The following is a 14,902-nucleotide window of genomic DNA, read 5'->3' on the forward strand; positions in this document are numbered from 1 at the left end:
TAAATAAAGAGGCAGAGCAGCTGCACAAAGTGATCAGAAATTAAGGTTTGGGTTTTTTTCCATTTCGAAATTCTGAAGTGCAGTATCTTAAGAGGAAAAAAAAAAAAAAAAAAAAAAAAAAAATCAATGCATGGTTTCTTACTTCCGCCATGAAGAAAAGGGTTTGGGAGGAGGATAAAGGAAGATTTGTCATGTATTTTCCATAATCTCTATATCTGGCTAGGAACATAATTCGTGCCAAAATAAAGTCTTTGGGAAGCACTGACACTTTAGTATGCTCATGTATAGGTCCACATTAGGTTAATATAACTGTTTATCAACTTAAAAAAATAAAAACAGACACACCTTTATTAATGATTTCTACAGAATTTTACATAGAAAAAAAAAGATACAAATTAATGCAGATCCACTTGGGCAAAAACAAACTACAATGTACTTAAAGATGTGACAACTTAATTTCCCCTGCACGAGAAGATATATTGGAGCTGAAAGCTTTAGTTTGTCCTGATGCCAGGATACAGCACCAGTTATACTTAATTTTGTTTCTCATAGTCGAATTTAATATCAGTTCTAGTATATATATCAAACTGTATATGTTTATTCTTATTGTTTGTTTCGATTCTGACGTTCCTGCAAAGAGAAAAAAGTTAAGATTTTAGTCAAATGAACAAGCAAAAAGTTTTTAGTAGTTTTAACAGCACTAATGTGATCCCAGATAATTACATATTTAAACCAATGCTGCTACATTTTATAAATATATTGTTTATACCCAAAAGCCCAAGGACTTGATAACTTAATGTTTAAGTGCAGCCTCAAGTGGAACATCTGAATGAATACCTGCACAGCCACTTCAAACCAACAGCAGATGAAGGTCACTGAGAGAAAGGTATGAAATAACAACACTCCTAAAGAGAAACAGGATCTGCAATATTCTACTTTCTGGATTATTTTAGCTACTGCAGTAGTAGCACAACCAATACACGAGCAGAAAGCAGATGGCAGATTAGTGAACTCCACAGAACCGGTGTAATTTTGAAGCACTCAAATGACTTTGGAGTTTAGTCACACTCAGTAAAAGCAGCGATTTGAGCTGTCTAGAAATTCTGTTCCTAATTCTTCCTGTCTGCTCAACTGTTCTGGGAGGCACTGGGAAATACTTGACAAGTTGGGGGAAAAAAATATATCAGGTAGAAGACAAGTTATGCGCTTTTGCACGGTCTGATAAAACCCATCACGGCTGGACTGAACCACCCAAGAGTGTCCCAAACCATTCCAGTACAGCAGCTGGGGGGATCTCTGAGCCTCTCTCCAAAGTTTCTGCTAATCACAAATCCTGAAAACAGATAAAAGGCCATCTAAGGGATGCAGCACCTGCAGGTAAATCTTGGCTAAGGGAGCCTGTGCTCTGCCAGCAGCAAACAGGGAGGCCTTTGGAGCAGTGTCTGCACAGGGATTACACAGACACACTGAGAATGCCTGAACAAAACCAGGGGGGACTTGTTCACTGTTTCAGGAGCCCCACAAGCTGCAGAAAATGCCACAGACAGCAGGACAAAACCATGCTGCTGTATTCTTTAGTCCTGTGCATTCTCCAGCTAAGGCACCAGCTAAGGCAGACTGAAAGGGCCCAGCCTTCCCGTTTCCCACTCCATCCCAACGCTGCCTAGAACAGACTGTACAGTGCAGAACTGGCATGGAAAGACACAGCTCTGCAAATGCATCAATATGGCACCAAATCCTATTTCAAGCAAGAAAATTGTGAACTAGCCCAAGCAGCAACAACAGCCAACTCCTAAACTAACGCCTTCAGATTCTACTTGTTTTGTGGAATCCTTCTGTATAAAATTCCTCTGAGAATTGTTTCTGTTGCGATATAAAGCTTATTTGCAAATATACCAAACATTATAAATGTAACAGACTGCATTTGCTGCTTCAGCTGGTCACAGCATAAAAATCAGAAGAGATTTTAAAAAACGGAATATATTGATTTCTGCCTCCAGGCAGAATATTAATATTTCAATATTCATAATAAAATTAAATCAACAAGGTCCAGTATGAATTCTTAATCTATGATTTAAGGTAGAAGTAAGAAATAGCAAAACTGTTTTACCAAATCAACAAAACAGACTGTGTAAAGTGGTAGAATTAATTTTAAAAATCTATATTCCTCCTGTCTTTTAACTGCTGACTACGATGAACTGTCAATGAAAGACATTTCTTAGTGGCAAAGCATCAGAACGTATTACACGTTGAATGTTCTTAATAAAAGGAGCTTATGTCTGCCTGACATTTCAAACAAAAGGTAGTTAGAAAGAATCTAGAACTGAATCGTATCAGCTCGTTTTCAGGCTTCAAAAAAAAAAAAAAGTAATTGTTCCATCCTACCTCCATTTCTAAGGTGGCACAGCCCCTTTAACTCTACTGCCCTACCATGCTCAGCAGCCCAGTCTTGCCCATTGCCACCCTACGTAACTTTGTTTTAGTTTCCTGTGTAGTCACCCGCTGACCGTCATAATTCGACTTGCTTTAAAAATTGAAGGTTTACATTCTCATGCACTAGTCCCACATAAACAGAGACAGGCTGGCACCTGAGACTTCTACCTGGTACCTGGAAAGTATGCTCATGGCATTCAGAAACTCAGCTCAGGCTTTATAATTCAGTAAAAAGCGCTATTTACTGAGCAAGTTCTCAAGCAGTTCCTCCTACCTTGCTGCTTTGCTTTCTCTCTTGGGGGCTAATCTGAGTCTTCCTCTTTACCAGTGTCTGAAACCACATAAACTGATGCAACAATTCTTCGTGCTTCTGAGCATGGCTGCTTTTTAGAAGCTCTAACTCTCAAATTCTCTTCCTTACTGCTATTTAGCACTACTGCAAGCAAGAACAAACAGTTTTGTAAGCAACTAACAAAGCTTTGTTCGTTTTGGTTCTGAAGATCCGGAGCCTTCACAGTTTCTCTTCTCCAGTGGAATTCTCCAGTATCTCACAGGAGAGCTCCTGTTGCATTTCTCCTTCGTGACACTAATGTATATGGTCTTCAGACACAGGGAAAATGGGTTTTCACATAACTTGCAGAAGTTTCCATCTTGGAGACACTCGTCCCTGTCAAACTTCTGTTCTCTTCACCTCAGTCTAAAATATCTTCACCCTTCCTACTAAACTTAGTCAAAGTCAACAGGATCAAAGTATTCATCTTCAGACACAAAAATATAAATGTTTTCTTTATATCAGGAACATGGTATTAATCTTATAAATGTTTTTTAGCTAGAGCTTTGGAGGAAGGACAATATTCCATCCTTAAAAGTCCTATTTCAATGAGTGTGTTCACAGAAAGTTCACTGAGAGGAATCACAGTGTGCTAGAAGAGAAGGAGTATTTCCAAGTGCCAACATGGACCAGTCAACACTCTTCAGTATTTAATCACCTAAAGGAGAACTGGTAATCTTGGAGCTTTCTGAGGCTATGCAGCTCAAGCTCCAAGGAGCAGACCTTGGAATAGCTGGGTGCCTCGACCCAGATCAGAGGTGACAGCACAGCAGCCCAGTACAGGAACTGTGACCATGTGCTTAGGCACAGATCTGTGAGGACCAGCTGCTGACAGCTGATCTGTCACCTGCCCTACCATGAGATGCAAATAAAATTACCAAAATCTACAACAAGTTTATTGCCTTTACAAGCTTTTTAACTTCGGAAGATAACCTTAACTTCGTTAAGACTGTGCAAGCACGTTTTTAGGGACTGTTAATAATTAACACCACATTATACTCTATTTTCTTTTGAAGAAGCTCTCATATGTCACAACTTTTTTACATTTTCAGAGCATGAGTTTAACCATGGAAGTTGCCCTCTGTGGACAATGTAAGAGCCCTGGAACTGACTGAAAAAGGCTGGGAGGGCCAGGAGAGATTTCAGGCCACTCACTGTTTTGCTATTTCATTCCAGACCCCAATATCCTTCCATTACTCCTTTCCCAGGTTCTGGGTCAAAAGACTGGGCTTAAATATTTTATTACTATGGCAAATCAAAAGCTGGACTTACATCCCAGCATGACCAAATCCTCCCTCAATTCCAGATACCGCAGTACTGGTACCGGTGATGGATCTTTGGCACTTCAATGACTTTCATCCAGCACTGCACCTGCCAAACCCTCACCTGCTCCCTGGGCACTAACACAGAGGCTCCTGCAGCACTTCAGCTCACACACACTGGGGCTGGCTCTGCACATCAGCTATGGAAATGCTGGTTAGCAACAAACTGGAACCATCTACAGAACTGAAATGCCAGTGCACTGCACTGATTATGCTGTTGCTCCCTATGAAATATCTGTGTATGAATGACATTGTGGCATTCAAGTGCTCCCCGTGCAGATTTTTAAGATCTCTGGCCTTTTGGAATCATGACAGTGGTGAAACAGAGGCACAGAATTTCAACAAGTAATTAATTTTGCAGTTTAAACAGAGTATATTGAATAAAATCAGTAATTTGAGAATCCATTAAGATGGCACATATACAAACAACCATCTGAAATGTCAATTAGGTCATAAGATACCTTAGCTGGCAATGAGAGTCTTCAAAAATTATTGTGAGAGGAACATTAACTTTGTTTAACAGTGAGGCTTTAACTTCAATAGCACAAACTTCTCCATGATAAAAACTTAAAGTGTGTGTGTACATCCTGGAAAAAAACTCTTCTGATAAACAGCTGAACTTCTAAAATTCATTTAGTCAATGAAGGCGAAAAATACTGACTTTCCAGGAAAAAGTTTTAGAGAGTGCAACCTGACAAGCAGCGTCTTAGTTTTCATTCCCTCCCTGCTGATCTGCTTTCCCTCTCTAGCACTGTTACCTTCCTCACTTTGGTGTCCCATTTTCTAAGCTATTCGGAGGTATCTAAGAAATATTAAATTAAGACTTCATATTTTATTTTGTGACTGTGTCATACAAGCTAGAGCCTCGGTTTTAAATGAGGAAGAAAAATGCGTTATTTTGAAAAAATGATCCTGTTGTATAGCAAGCAGTGATGTGGTAAGAATATGTTTCAGCACCTGAACTGAAAGTGGGAATTAGTTGTGTTTATTAAACGAACCCAAAATGGGATCAGCACTCTGAGCTACTACAAAGCCAAGGAATTTCAGTGTTCAGCATGCCACCACCAGGATCCTCCTCGGGCCAGCAAGTTATCTGTGCAAGAGCAGAACTCTCACTTTCCCCATACTCTCACTCCTTAAACATACACACTGTTCTCCCCTCCAGACTTGGCAGCAAATCCCAGGGAGACTCAGCATTATTAAAAACCCAAACCAATCCCACCCCTCTACACCATAAACACTGGACAGAGGAACCCAGCTCACCTTAGTCAACACTCTCTCCTATGAAAGAGAACCTCTCCAAGACACAGGTTGCATTAAATATTGAATTGCTGATTGTCTACTGAAGGAATGAAGTGTTCAAGTAAAGGCTTTTACGTTTTACCTTGTGAAACCCCATGGGGAGTACACAAGAAAAACTTCCAATTTTAAGCTGTCCTTCCCTGCTGTGCTGAGGTCAGCTATGCACATCTATCACAGCCAGGAAAAGTCCAGCTAAAAAGTTTTTAAGATGCTGAACTCTTTTCCTCTCATACTTCAAGGGTACATTATATGAAGACAGTTTAAAGCAATTTTAAATGGCAATAAAAACTTTAAAAAGGCAATCTTAAAATTTAAGCTGCAGGAACATGCATTACGTCCTTGCTTTAAAAACATCCTGAAGCAAGTGCAAACTGCACTAAACTAAACCTGTCAAACAAATGCTGTACCTGCAATGCTACACAAAAAAGGTCTGGGAAACACCATCAACATCAAGCAAATTAAAGTTTTACTTAGGTAGTAACTACACACCCCAACACCTCTTATTTTGTCAGGCCATTACTTCCAGAGTGCCTAATTAGAGAAAGGCATTCTTGAAGCTGAGGTCATGGGATAGAGAGGGACAGAGGTCTCCCGTGGTAGACTTAGAGCCATGAAAGTGTATGGAAATCTTTACTACACTCTCCCACTTACTGCCCAAACTTCTCTTACTAAGGCTCCACTCAAAACTTCAAGAATTAGTAGACAGATTAAACCTGGGAACTGAAAACCTTTATTTATCCAAATAATACATGTGACTTCAGCAGCAGAAATGCAATCTTTCTAGCACTATTCCAGCAATTTTATGCAACTCTTTCTTTTCCAGAGAGATCAACTGAACAAACAAAATCAGGTTTCTTGCTTTTAAAGGTGATGTACAAATTTCAAATACCAGTACAGGTATCAATTCTGATATCCCAGTTCCAGTCAAACAGTGTTAAAACACCCCATAGTTAAGGCAAAAAACTTAAGTGCAATCGCTGTCAGAATCCAATTCTGAAACAGAAACTACTTTCTAGTTTATTAACCATTTTAAGATAAAAAAATAAATCAAACTCCAATAAACTGGACATCAAGTCCTTTACCTGCATTAGCGCTTAGGTTTCTGCTTCGAAACTCATCAGCTACGAAACTTTTCACAGACAGATTTGCATCAGTTTTTTTTGTGTTGTTAAACACACATGAAACCATTGAGACATATTAAAAACATTTCAAATTCCTACTTACATTTTTCCACCATAGCAGCCTTCACATTTCATTTTCCCCATATCTGTGTATAAAGTAAATTTTTTAATAAGTTTACCTTCCGCACCACCTCCTCCTCTTCCTGGCGCTTTTCATAATGAGAAAAGTCATCAAAGATGGAGGTCGTGTGCTTGTAAGTAGCAATAATTTTAAGCACTTGTTTTGCTTTTTCTAAGGGCACCTCCTGTGTATCACGGGAGTTTGTAACGGGTTTGTTGTCATTGTTCTCCAGCCTGATGTGTCGGAGTTGGTTGTTGGGCACATCCTTCACAAAGATCCACTTGACATCAAATTTCCCCTTCCACTTGTCCTGAGACCAGACACCCGCACTGGTGCCATAGTCCACAGGTGATTTCATCTCTGCAACTCCACAGAAGTGTCCACTGCCATTGACACTGAACAGCAAGTAGACTGGACCCTTGCTGTTCATGGACCGAAAAGCGCTGTCCAGGCGTTTGTTGCCGTGTTCTGTACTACACCAAATAGAATACTTAATGGAACGATGAATATCATCCTCGGAATAGCTCTTTATTATGAACACGCGTCCATTTTTAAGGTTCCATTCGAAATCTTTAGGGTTATAGCTGTGAGCAGCTTTCAGTTTTTCCAGGACAGGATGGGACTCTCCGCTGGGGACAGGGTTGGGCTGGGTGCTGCCAGCTGAGCTGCTGTCGGTGCCAGTTCCTCCACTTTGGCCAAAAGCTGCGTTTCTGTTGCGAGGAGCCACCCAGCGATTTTGGGGTGGCTGCTGAGGGGCCTGATACTGCGGCTGAGTCAATGGAGGAGGCTGAGTTGGAACAGGCTGAACAATTGGTTGCTGTGGCTGTGGAACAGACTGAGGAGAAGGTATCTGTTGGGGGGCAGGAACTTTTGCCACAGGACCCTTATTGTCCCAAGTACCTATGTCCATATTATGCTTTATAGGGGGAGGAGGCAACGCTCCTCCGATTACAGGTCCAGTTTTTGTTTTCATTTTAGGCTGTGGTTTCGCAGGCTTACTGGCAATAGCAGCCCAAGAGGTTGGTTTAGATACTGGCAAGTTTACATTAGATCCATTACCAGAGAGGGCACCTGTCATCCCGGCACTGTTAACAACAGAACCTACTGTTTTCACCGCAGAAGTTGTAACATCTCCGCCAATCTTAAGTCCAACCATTCCCTGTTCAATACTGTTCATCCCAGGAGCTTTATTTAAAGTATCATTATGAAATCCTGTTTGTCCATCCACAATGGTACCACCCAGTGAACTGGGTGGGTAGCTGTAACTGCTCCCATATGCTGAACTTTGAGTCTGCTGTCCTTGGGACCCGCTTGTTCCCCAAGCTGAGAAGGCAGGATTTTCAGGGAAAAAGTTAAACCGGTGTTGATAGATATTATTTCCCAGCCCCCCAGGCTGTCCAAAAACAGCATCGTGCATAAAATGATGATCTCCATTACTGAGCTGTCCATAGGTGGTGAGATAAGGGATAGGAGGATCTCCTCCTGTAGACCATGGTGCTTCACTGAGAGAATAGGGGAACCCAATAGATGGTGGATAATAACTGGACAGATAAGGATCAGTCATTGATGGATAGCTACTGTTCTGTTAAAGAGAAAAAAAGTCACCAGATAAATAAACCCTTCATTTATAGGTAGCCACAACACTGTTCATCACCAAACAGAAAAGAAAAATAAGAGACAAGGTAACGTAATTCCTAATTACAGATTTTAGTTCACACTCCAAGAAAGATTCAGGGCTAAAATGGAATATCTCGGCATTTATAATATACCCCAGAACTACTGGCTCACAGATTTTGAAACCATGTAATCTTAGTTACAATACTTAAGGTTATTTAGTAGTTAATATCCCAAAGGATTCCAGGCAACTTAACTAGCTATATTTGTAGCTCACAGAACTAAGGATATTCAGCATTTCTACACTGCTACACCAGAGGAGCTTTAGACTACACTAGCTTAATATGACAACACATATTATTACAATCCTCATTATGGAGTTGTTTTGAGGGGCCAACAGTCTCCAACAAGCAAAACACATCTCAAGTGGTAAAACATGTAAAGGCTACTTGTGACACACAGGAGCACAGCGAGACCACACACAGGCCAAGTTTGCTACAGGCAGACCTAAGAACCACCAACTGAGATTAAGGCGACTGATGCACCACAGACAAACACATGCAAAGATGGCACATGACACATGCCACCCAAACTGCTGGGAGAAAGACCCTGTCCAGCCTTTTGTGTAAGTCTCTTCATCCCTCAGTAAAGTTACAACTATGCAGGAGTGTTTCTGACTGTCCTTCCGAACAGGCCATCTCTCCCACTCCATGAAATCAGAGACTGAATGGTTAAAACCAGGAGACCTCCTCTGAAATTTCCTCCCTTTCAGCTGTTTTTAAACCAAGCTGAGAAAGCCTTCCTTCCAACTAACTCTTCTGCTGACACCTGATTTTTGAAACGTTCACTATGATTCTCATATTCAAAAGAACAAAGCCAGAATATTCTAAAGTAGGTTTTATTCCTCTTCAAATAAACTTGCAGCATATGTACTGGAGACCTTCCAAAGTGACACTCTAACTGTAATTACCAGTGAGGGGGAGGGAAGGTCAACATCTCCTGTTAATGAGTCAAACAGTAGCTCGCCTTTCCTTACTCATAAAGACTATTTTAAGAAGGGAAACTCTTCTTTCAAACTGAGAGATTTCAAACTTGGAAAAAAAAAAAAAAGTACCTGCAAAATTAGTGAAGCTGCATCAGAACTTCAGTCATTTTTCCAAAAATCTGATTATTTCTCAGCTTTTTTAAAAAATGAAGTAAAGAACTCTCCTTGCTGAGGATAAGCTTAATACCCAACTGATACAGAATCACTTTTACTCTTCATTTTTCAATAAGTCCTTTCCATGACACCCCAAAGCCAGAGTAATTCAGTATCCTTACATTCCATACACAGATGGATACCATAATATGCCTCCAAGACTTCCCCGTGGTACTGCAAACACTTCTGAGATTTAAACAGCCTAAATTCAATGTTATTGATTTTAAAAAATGATCTCTGCCACTGCTCATGCTGCCTTTATTTACATGCAAATCCTATCATTAACAAGAGTTACAGAAATCAGCTGCCTATGAGATGGTCCTCTAAAATACACTGAATTTTCTGAGACTCACAAGCTAAAATAATCAATATTTAGCATATCAAAACATTTTTCTGAAAGGCTTTACTTTGACAATGATGTGTGTTATATTTTAAAGTGTTATTATGAGAAAAAATGAAAAACAAATGCAGGTGAAAGGGAGGAGACATCAGTAGTTCTCTGAGATACTTATGTTCATATATTCTACAGATTTAGAATTCAGGACCAAAAAGAATAAGCCTAGAGAAAAGCAGGTGTTTTGTCCTAAAAATATTTATGCTGAAGGATTCTAGACAATTCCTGTGGCTGTCACCTCCTGTCACACAGCCTGTGAAGTCTCCACAAGGATTCTAACAAGATTAAAGGAAAGTTTCAGCAGGCATCCTTACCAAACATTCAATCTATTTGGACTGGCTTTATGCCAGAGTGTGTAAAAGAAACCCTGTCAAAAGTCCTTCCCTGCAACAGCAGAACATTTATTTCAACAAACTTATCCTTGACCTTTCTGCACCCTTCCCTACTTTTTTTATCAAAACCACCACCAAACAAAACCAACAAATCAACCCAAGCATTCTGTTAATTAGGAAGGGAATCTCCTTTCCCTCACAGGATGCTACTTGCTAGTGATTCCCAGTTCCATATGACTGATCTCTTGGTTCTGAATGATTTTAGGTGGAGGATGCTTGTGTATCAATAGTCTATTTGACTCAGTTCCCTTTGCTCTTGAAAGTGCTTTTAGTGTGCTTTACATCCCTGCATTAAATACTGTTACCTGGAGCCCAGAACTTTTATGGTAAGAAGGCACTACTCAGACACGATTTTCAACAGAAGGATGGAATACAATTATATTTTATGTGCTTTTATAGCATGCTCATTTTAAAGACTAATTTGTGTTTTGAAATGACCAAATTAATACAATATTACCAACTTACAGGAGATCTCTGATGTCAAAAAGATTGTTGTGTCAGCTTGGGCTTTAATTTCTTAAGTATTTTTTAAAATATCCAACTGTTTTCAAATCTTTTATTGAGTTGTTTGTGTTTTCCAGTAATTTTTAAGGGCTGAATAAATCTGACTGGGTAACCAGATAATAAAGCTTTGTTCAGCAACATGGTTGTCTTCTGTACAAAATCTCACAGTCCTAATTAATGCCACTGTCACTTTTCACTTAAAATTGTAAGAGGACCTACACAATTGTTTCTTGTAGCATGCCAACTTCCCACTGCAGCAGAAATAAATCGCTCAATGGAGCTACACTTCCACAAAGAAAACTTTTATTATAATTATGGAAATTCTAACAGCCGTAGCAATTTTTCTATTTAAACCTAATAACTGGGCTTGTTGACAGCAAAGACAAGTTTTCTACAATTAAACTGTAACAGATGGCTCTACCTTTCTTCTGTGTTAAACATTCAGCACATTCCACATTAGAAAACACAGCTTGGTTGAAATTACATACAAATGTGATGAACAGGAATTTAAAAAAACTAGAGGAAGGTGAAAACTTAAATTTATTTTAAAATTAATGTTGCATTAAAAAATAAAATTTTACTTCCTTTTTTCCCCCCACAGATTTTCTGCTTTTATGCCTTCTATGGCACGTTAATTCCAGAAGAGGGAATGCTTCCCATTAAATTAATTTAACTTTTGTGTAAGCCTGGTGAAGGTGTCTATGCTGCAAGAGAGCTCAGTGATGTCATCATTATTAACACTGGCATCTATCAGTTTCAGGATGAATTATGAATTTCCTTTCTAAAATGTAACACTTAGCCTTTCCATCAAGAAATAATCAGGTAGTTCTGGGAAGTGTCTCTCTCTGAAATGGCATTTCAGACTTAATGAAAACTTTCTGCTTCTTCAGTTTCTTTACAGTTTGTTCACCTTGATGATTTGAATGTTAAGTCAAAAATTACCTCAGTCACAAGATATTTTCAATTATAATCATATTTAAGTCATGGATGTTAATTTAATGTACATTATAATGAGAGTTTGCATTACAGTACCTTACTTTGAAGTAACATATCTTTAATTCTTAAGATATTCCAGAGGACACGAAAGAATAACATTTGCTGAAGTGTAAAAAGTGGGACAACTCTACAGACTAGCTAGAGAGCATCGAAACCAAACTTCAACCACATTAATTTCTAGGATTATATAAATAATTGAAATCAGGAGAGCCCAAAAGCAGAACTTTAAGACTCCCACATGCAACTTGTCTATCAAAGAACTGTAAGATCCAAGCCTGTCCCAGTCCAGCCTTATCAATAACCTGCAATGTGAGGAGCAATCAGCTCCAACTCCTTGGAGCATCAACTTCATTTTCACTTGTGGCCATCTGGATATGCAGAGTAATATTAGCTCTGGGAGCACAAATGCTGGTTGTATCACCAAGTAACACAATATGCTGTCATTTCTTTTTCCATTTCTATTTAAGGAATTTACTCCCTCCACACAATCCTATGAATTGAGTGCCAACAGCATGCCTAAGGAGAAAAAAAAAAAAACTAAGTTAAAAATACACTAACCTGATTTGACTGCCCGGAAAGGTAAGGTTCAAAATCGTTGTCATGAACTGTGTCCTTCTGATGTAACGAACCATTTTGTACTACAAGAAAAGGGTTACAACAGATTATAACACCATGAGCAGCATTTCAGGAATGACTTCCACCCTGTGCTGCTTTCTGAAAAGCCATATTTCTTCTTCAAAGCGTGAAGACTCGTAAAAAGACCAGGGGATGACAATTTTTCCCACAAAACTCTTTACAGTACTGCTTATAAAACTAAGTTTGAGTAAATTAAAAAAAAAATAAAAATTCTATAGTTGAGAGCGAGTAGAAAACTCATGTGAATTAACTCTGAACAAACAGTAATTATTAAGAAGAATTTTGTGAAAAAATATTGGGAAACAACATCTATTGTTCTGGTCCATAATTAGAACACTCAAACTCACAGTTCTCCCAGCGTGTTATTCACTGCTTAAGCTGGTTAAAATAAGATGATGTGAAGTTACATTTAATTATGAAATGATGACTGGTAAGTGCTTTGATATCCTGATATTTTCAGGAAAACTTAAGTTTCAACGTTCTCATCTGTAAAACAGAGATATCTGCCATAATCAAAGTCCTACTTCAGCATAAATGAATGTCTGAAGAAAAGCATTCAAAACCCATTACTGAAAGATATACAAACCCCAAACTGCTCTTAGGTCCCTCCAAATTACTTCCTGTGTTTGCTTTAAATTTAAGAAAACAAGGTCAAATACATTGTATGATAGTTGCTGTATCTACCTATTTCATAGAACAGCTGAACTAAATACAACACTACACCAAATAGGACTTTTGGAAAAAAAGTTTAGGAATTTATCAAAATATTTCTGCAAAGTTTTTAAACAAGAGTAGAGATAAAAGAGTGTTTTCAAAGACAGCAAACAGTGTCAAACTTTCTGCAACTGGAATGAACTTTTAAGGCAGTTTAAAATCTATTGAAATGCATTTATGAGTTGAATATTACTAGTTTCTAAGCCTGAACAGTTACATGCTTATTAGCAATCACAGGAACAATCAAGGTATTTCCTCAGATGGCTTGTTATTAAATTTAACTTCAAATAAAGCACAGGAGTTATGAGAAAGCCTGTTATCTCACCTGAGGTTAAAACTACCTTTTATTTAAAATTCCTTAAATTATTAAGTTTGTAGGCTTATGTCAATACCTCAGCCAACAGCAGAGCAGCAACACAACTGCATTCACAGAGCAGGAAGAGAGGGTGCAAAAGTATGCAAAAATATATATTGTACAGAGACATCCTTGTGACTTTATGTAGGAACCTGCTTTATCTTCAGGAAATGAGGAGCATTATTTAGTACCAACACACAGTCCTTCCCCCTGCAAACTAGCAGCGTTAAGTGGGATGCAAGCAAGCTCGGATGAATGGCAGTTTACCTTATTTTGGAAACAAAGCACATATTCCCTCATTCCCAAATGTTTTCCATACAAATTAAGAGAGATACATTTCTGCTCCCCAACAGGTACCTGTGTAATTGATCTATTACAGTAACAATTTAAGCGATCTCGGCACGATCCTCACCTTTATTATCCTGTCCCTTCGGTCTCTGGGAAGCCACGGCACATGATTAAGGGGGAGGGGGGAGGAAAGGGAAATTAAAAAAAAAAAAGTTAATTTTAGAAATATTGTCATATTGTCACTGCAAAACACGAGCACAGCGCCCGAGGACGGAGAAGAGGCTCATAAAAATTGCCAACAACATCTCGGGGTTTGCTGGAGCCGGGGCTGGAGCAGCGTGTTCCACGTATCACCCAGCACCGGCCTCCCTGAGAAATGGCCCCGGCTCTGGGGAGGCGGCGGGACCGCGCCGTGCCCTCGGGGGAAGCTGAGAACCACCGAGCTCCAGAGCAGCCCGGAGGGGGAAGAAAAGCCTCCCGGGGCCTCCCAGCCGCCGCAGGCCCGGGAACCCCCCGGCCTGCCGCTCACTCACCTGAGGGTCAACGCTTGTGGCAGACATAATTCATGTACAGGGCCGCCGTGGTTCAGCAGAGAGAGCGCCGGGGAGGGGGCGAGGCAGGGCCGCGGGGCTGCGGGGCCTGGCGGGGCCGAGGGGCGGCGGCGGCGCCTCCTCTCCCCTCAGGCGGCGGCCGGGCGGGGAAGGGGCCGGGGCCGAGGGGGAGGGAAAGGGGCCGCCTGGCGCCTGCTCGGGGCGGCTCCTCGGGGGTCGCGGCGGTGCGGGGCGGCGGTGCCGCGGCTCGGCGGTGCTGGGCGGTGCCGCCCCGTGTCTCACATGCCCGCGGGCCGGGCCTGGGGCCGCTCCGAGCGGGGGCAGCGGCGGCCGCCGACTCCAATGGCGGCGGGCGCCGGGCTGCGGTGACGTCAGCGCCGAGCGCGCGCGGGGCGCGCCGGGAGCGCACGGCCGGCGATGGCGGGGGAAGGCGCGCGCGGGGCGGCGGCGGCTCTGCGCGTGCGCGGGGCGGAGGGAGCTGAGGGGGACGGGGGGAATGAGGGAGGCGAGGGGATGAGAGGACTGAGGGGGATAAGTGCGCTGAGGGGATGATGGGAGTGGGGACTGGGGGATGAGGGGACTGAGGGCGATGAGGGGACTGAGGGCGATGAGGGGACTGAGGGCGATGAG

General features: G+C 41.1%; 1 protein-coding gene across 3 annotated transcripts; it reads right to left on the reverse strand.

Moving 5' to 3' along the window:
- Window positions 1–379: 379 nt before the first annotated feature.
- YTHDF1 (YTH N6-methyladenosine RNA binding protein 1) lies at window positions 380–14,468 on the reverse strand. Of its 3 annotated transcripts, none has more exons than XR_001874892.1 (5): window positions 14,255–14,468; window positions 13,846–13,870; window positions 12,287–12,366; window positions 2,708–8,212; window positions 380–630 (listed from the first exon to the last, which is right to left on the reverse strand). XR_001874892.1 is itself a non-coding variant. In XM_017815319.1 (5 exons), exons 1-5 carry the CDS (start codon window positions 14,279–14,281, stop codon window positions 604–606), a joined length of 1,683 nt encoding a protein of 560 aa, XP_017670808.1. In that variant the 5' UTR covers window positions 14,282–14,468; the 3' UTR covers window positions 380–603. The 3 variants fall into 3 exon arrangements, 2 of the variants coding, with proteins under 2 accessions (XP_017670808.1, XP_017670807.1); XM_017815319.1 differs by having other exon boundaries at window positions 6,689–8,212; XM_017815318.1 differs by having other exon boundaries at window positions 6,613–8,212.
- Window positions 14,469–14,902: the final 434 nt, after the last annotated feature.

The sequence above is a fragment of the Lepidothrix coronata genome, unplaced genomic scaffold (assembly GCF_001604755.1).
Source record: "Lepidothrix coronata isolate B3197 unplaced genomic scaffold, Lepidothrix_coronata-1.0 Scaffold49, whole genome shotgun sequence".
Lineage (NCBI taxonomy): Eukaryota > Metazoa > Chordata > Aves > Passeriformes > Pipridae > Lepidothrix > Lepidothrix coronata.

Bases quoted from the DNA above. Each gene is read 5' to 3' on its own strand.
- YTHDF1 (XM_017815318.1), bottom strand. From the start codon at position 14,281: ATGTCTGCCACAAGCGTTGACCCTCAG. The intron at 13,871-14,254 runs GTGAGTGAGCGG...GTGGCTTCCCAG, and splicing joins CCACAAGCGTTGACCCTCAG to AGACCGAAGGGACAGGATAA. The intron at 8,213-12,286 runs GTTAGTGTATTT...TCTCTTTAACAG, and splicing joins TTTCCGGGCAGTCAAATCAG to AACAGTAGCTATCCATCAAT.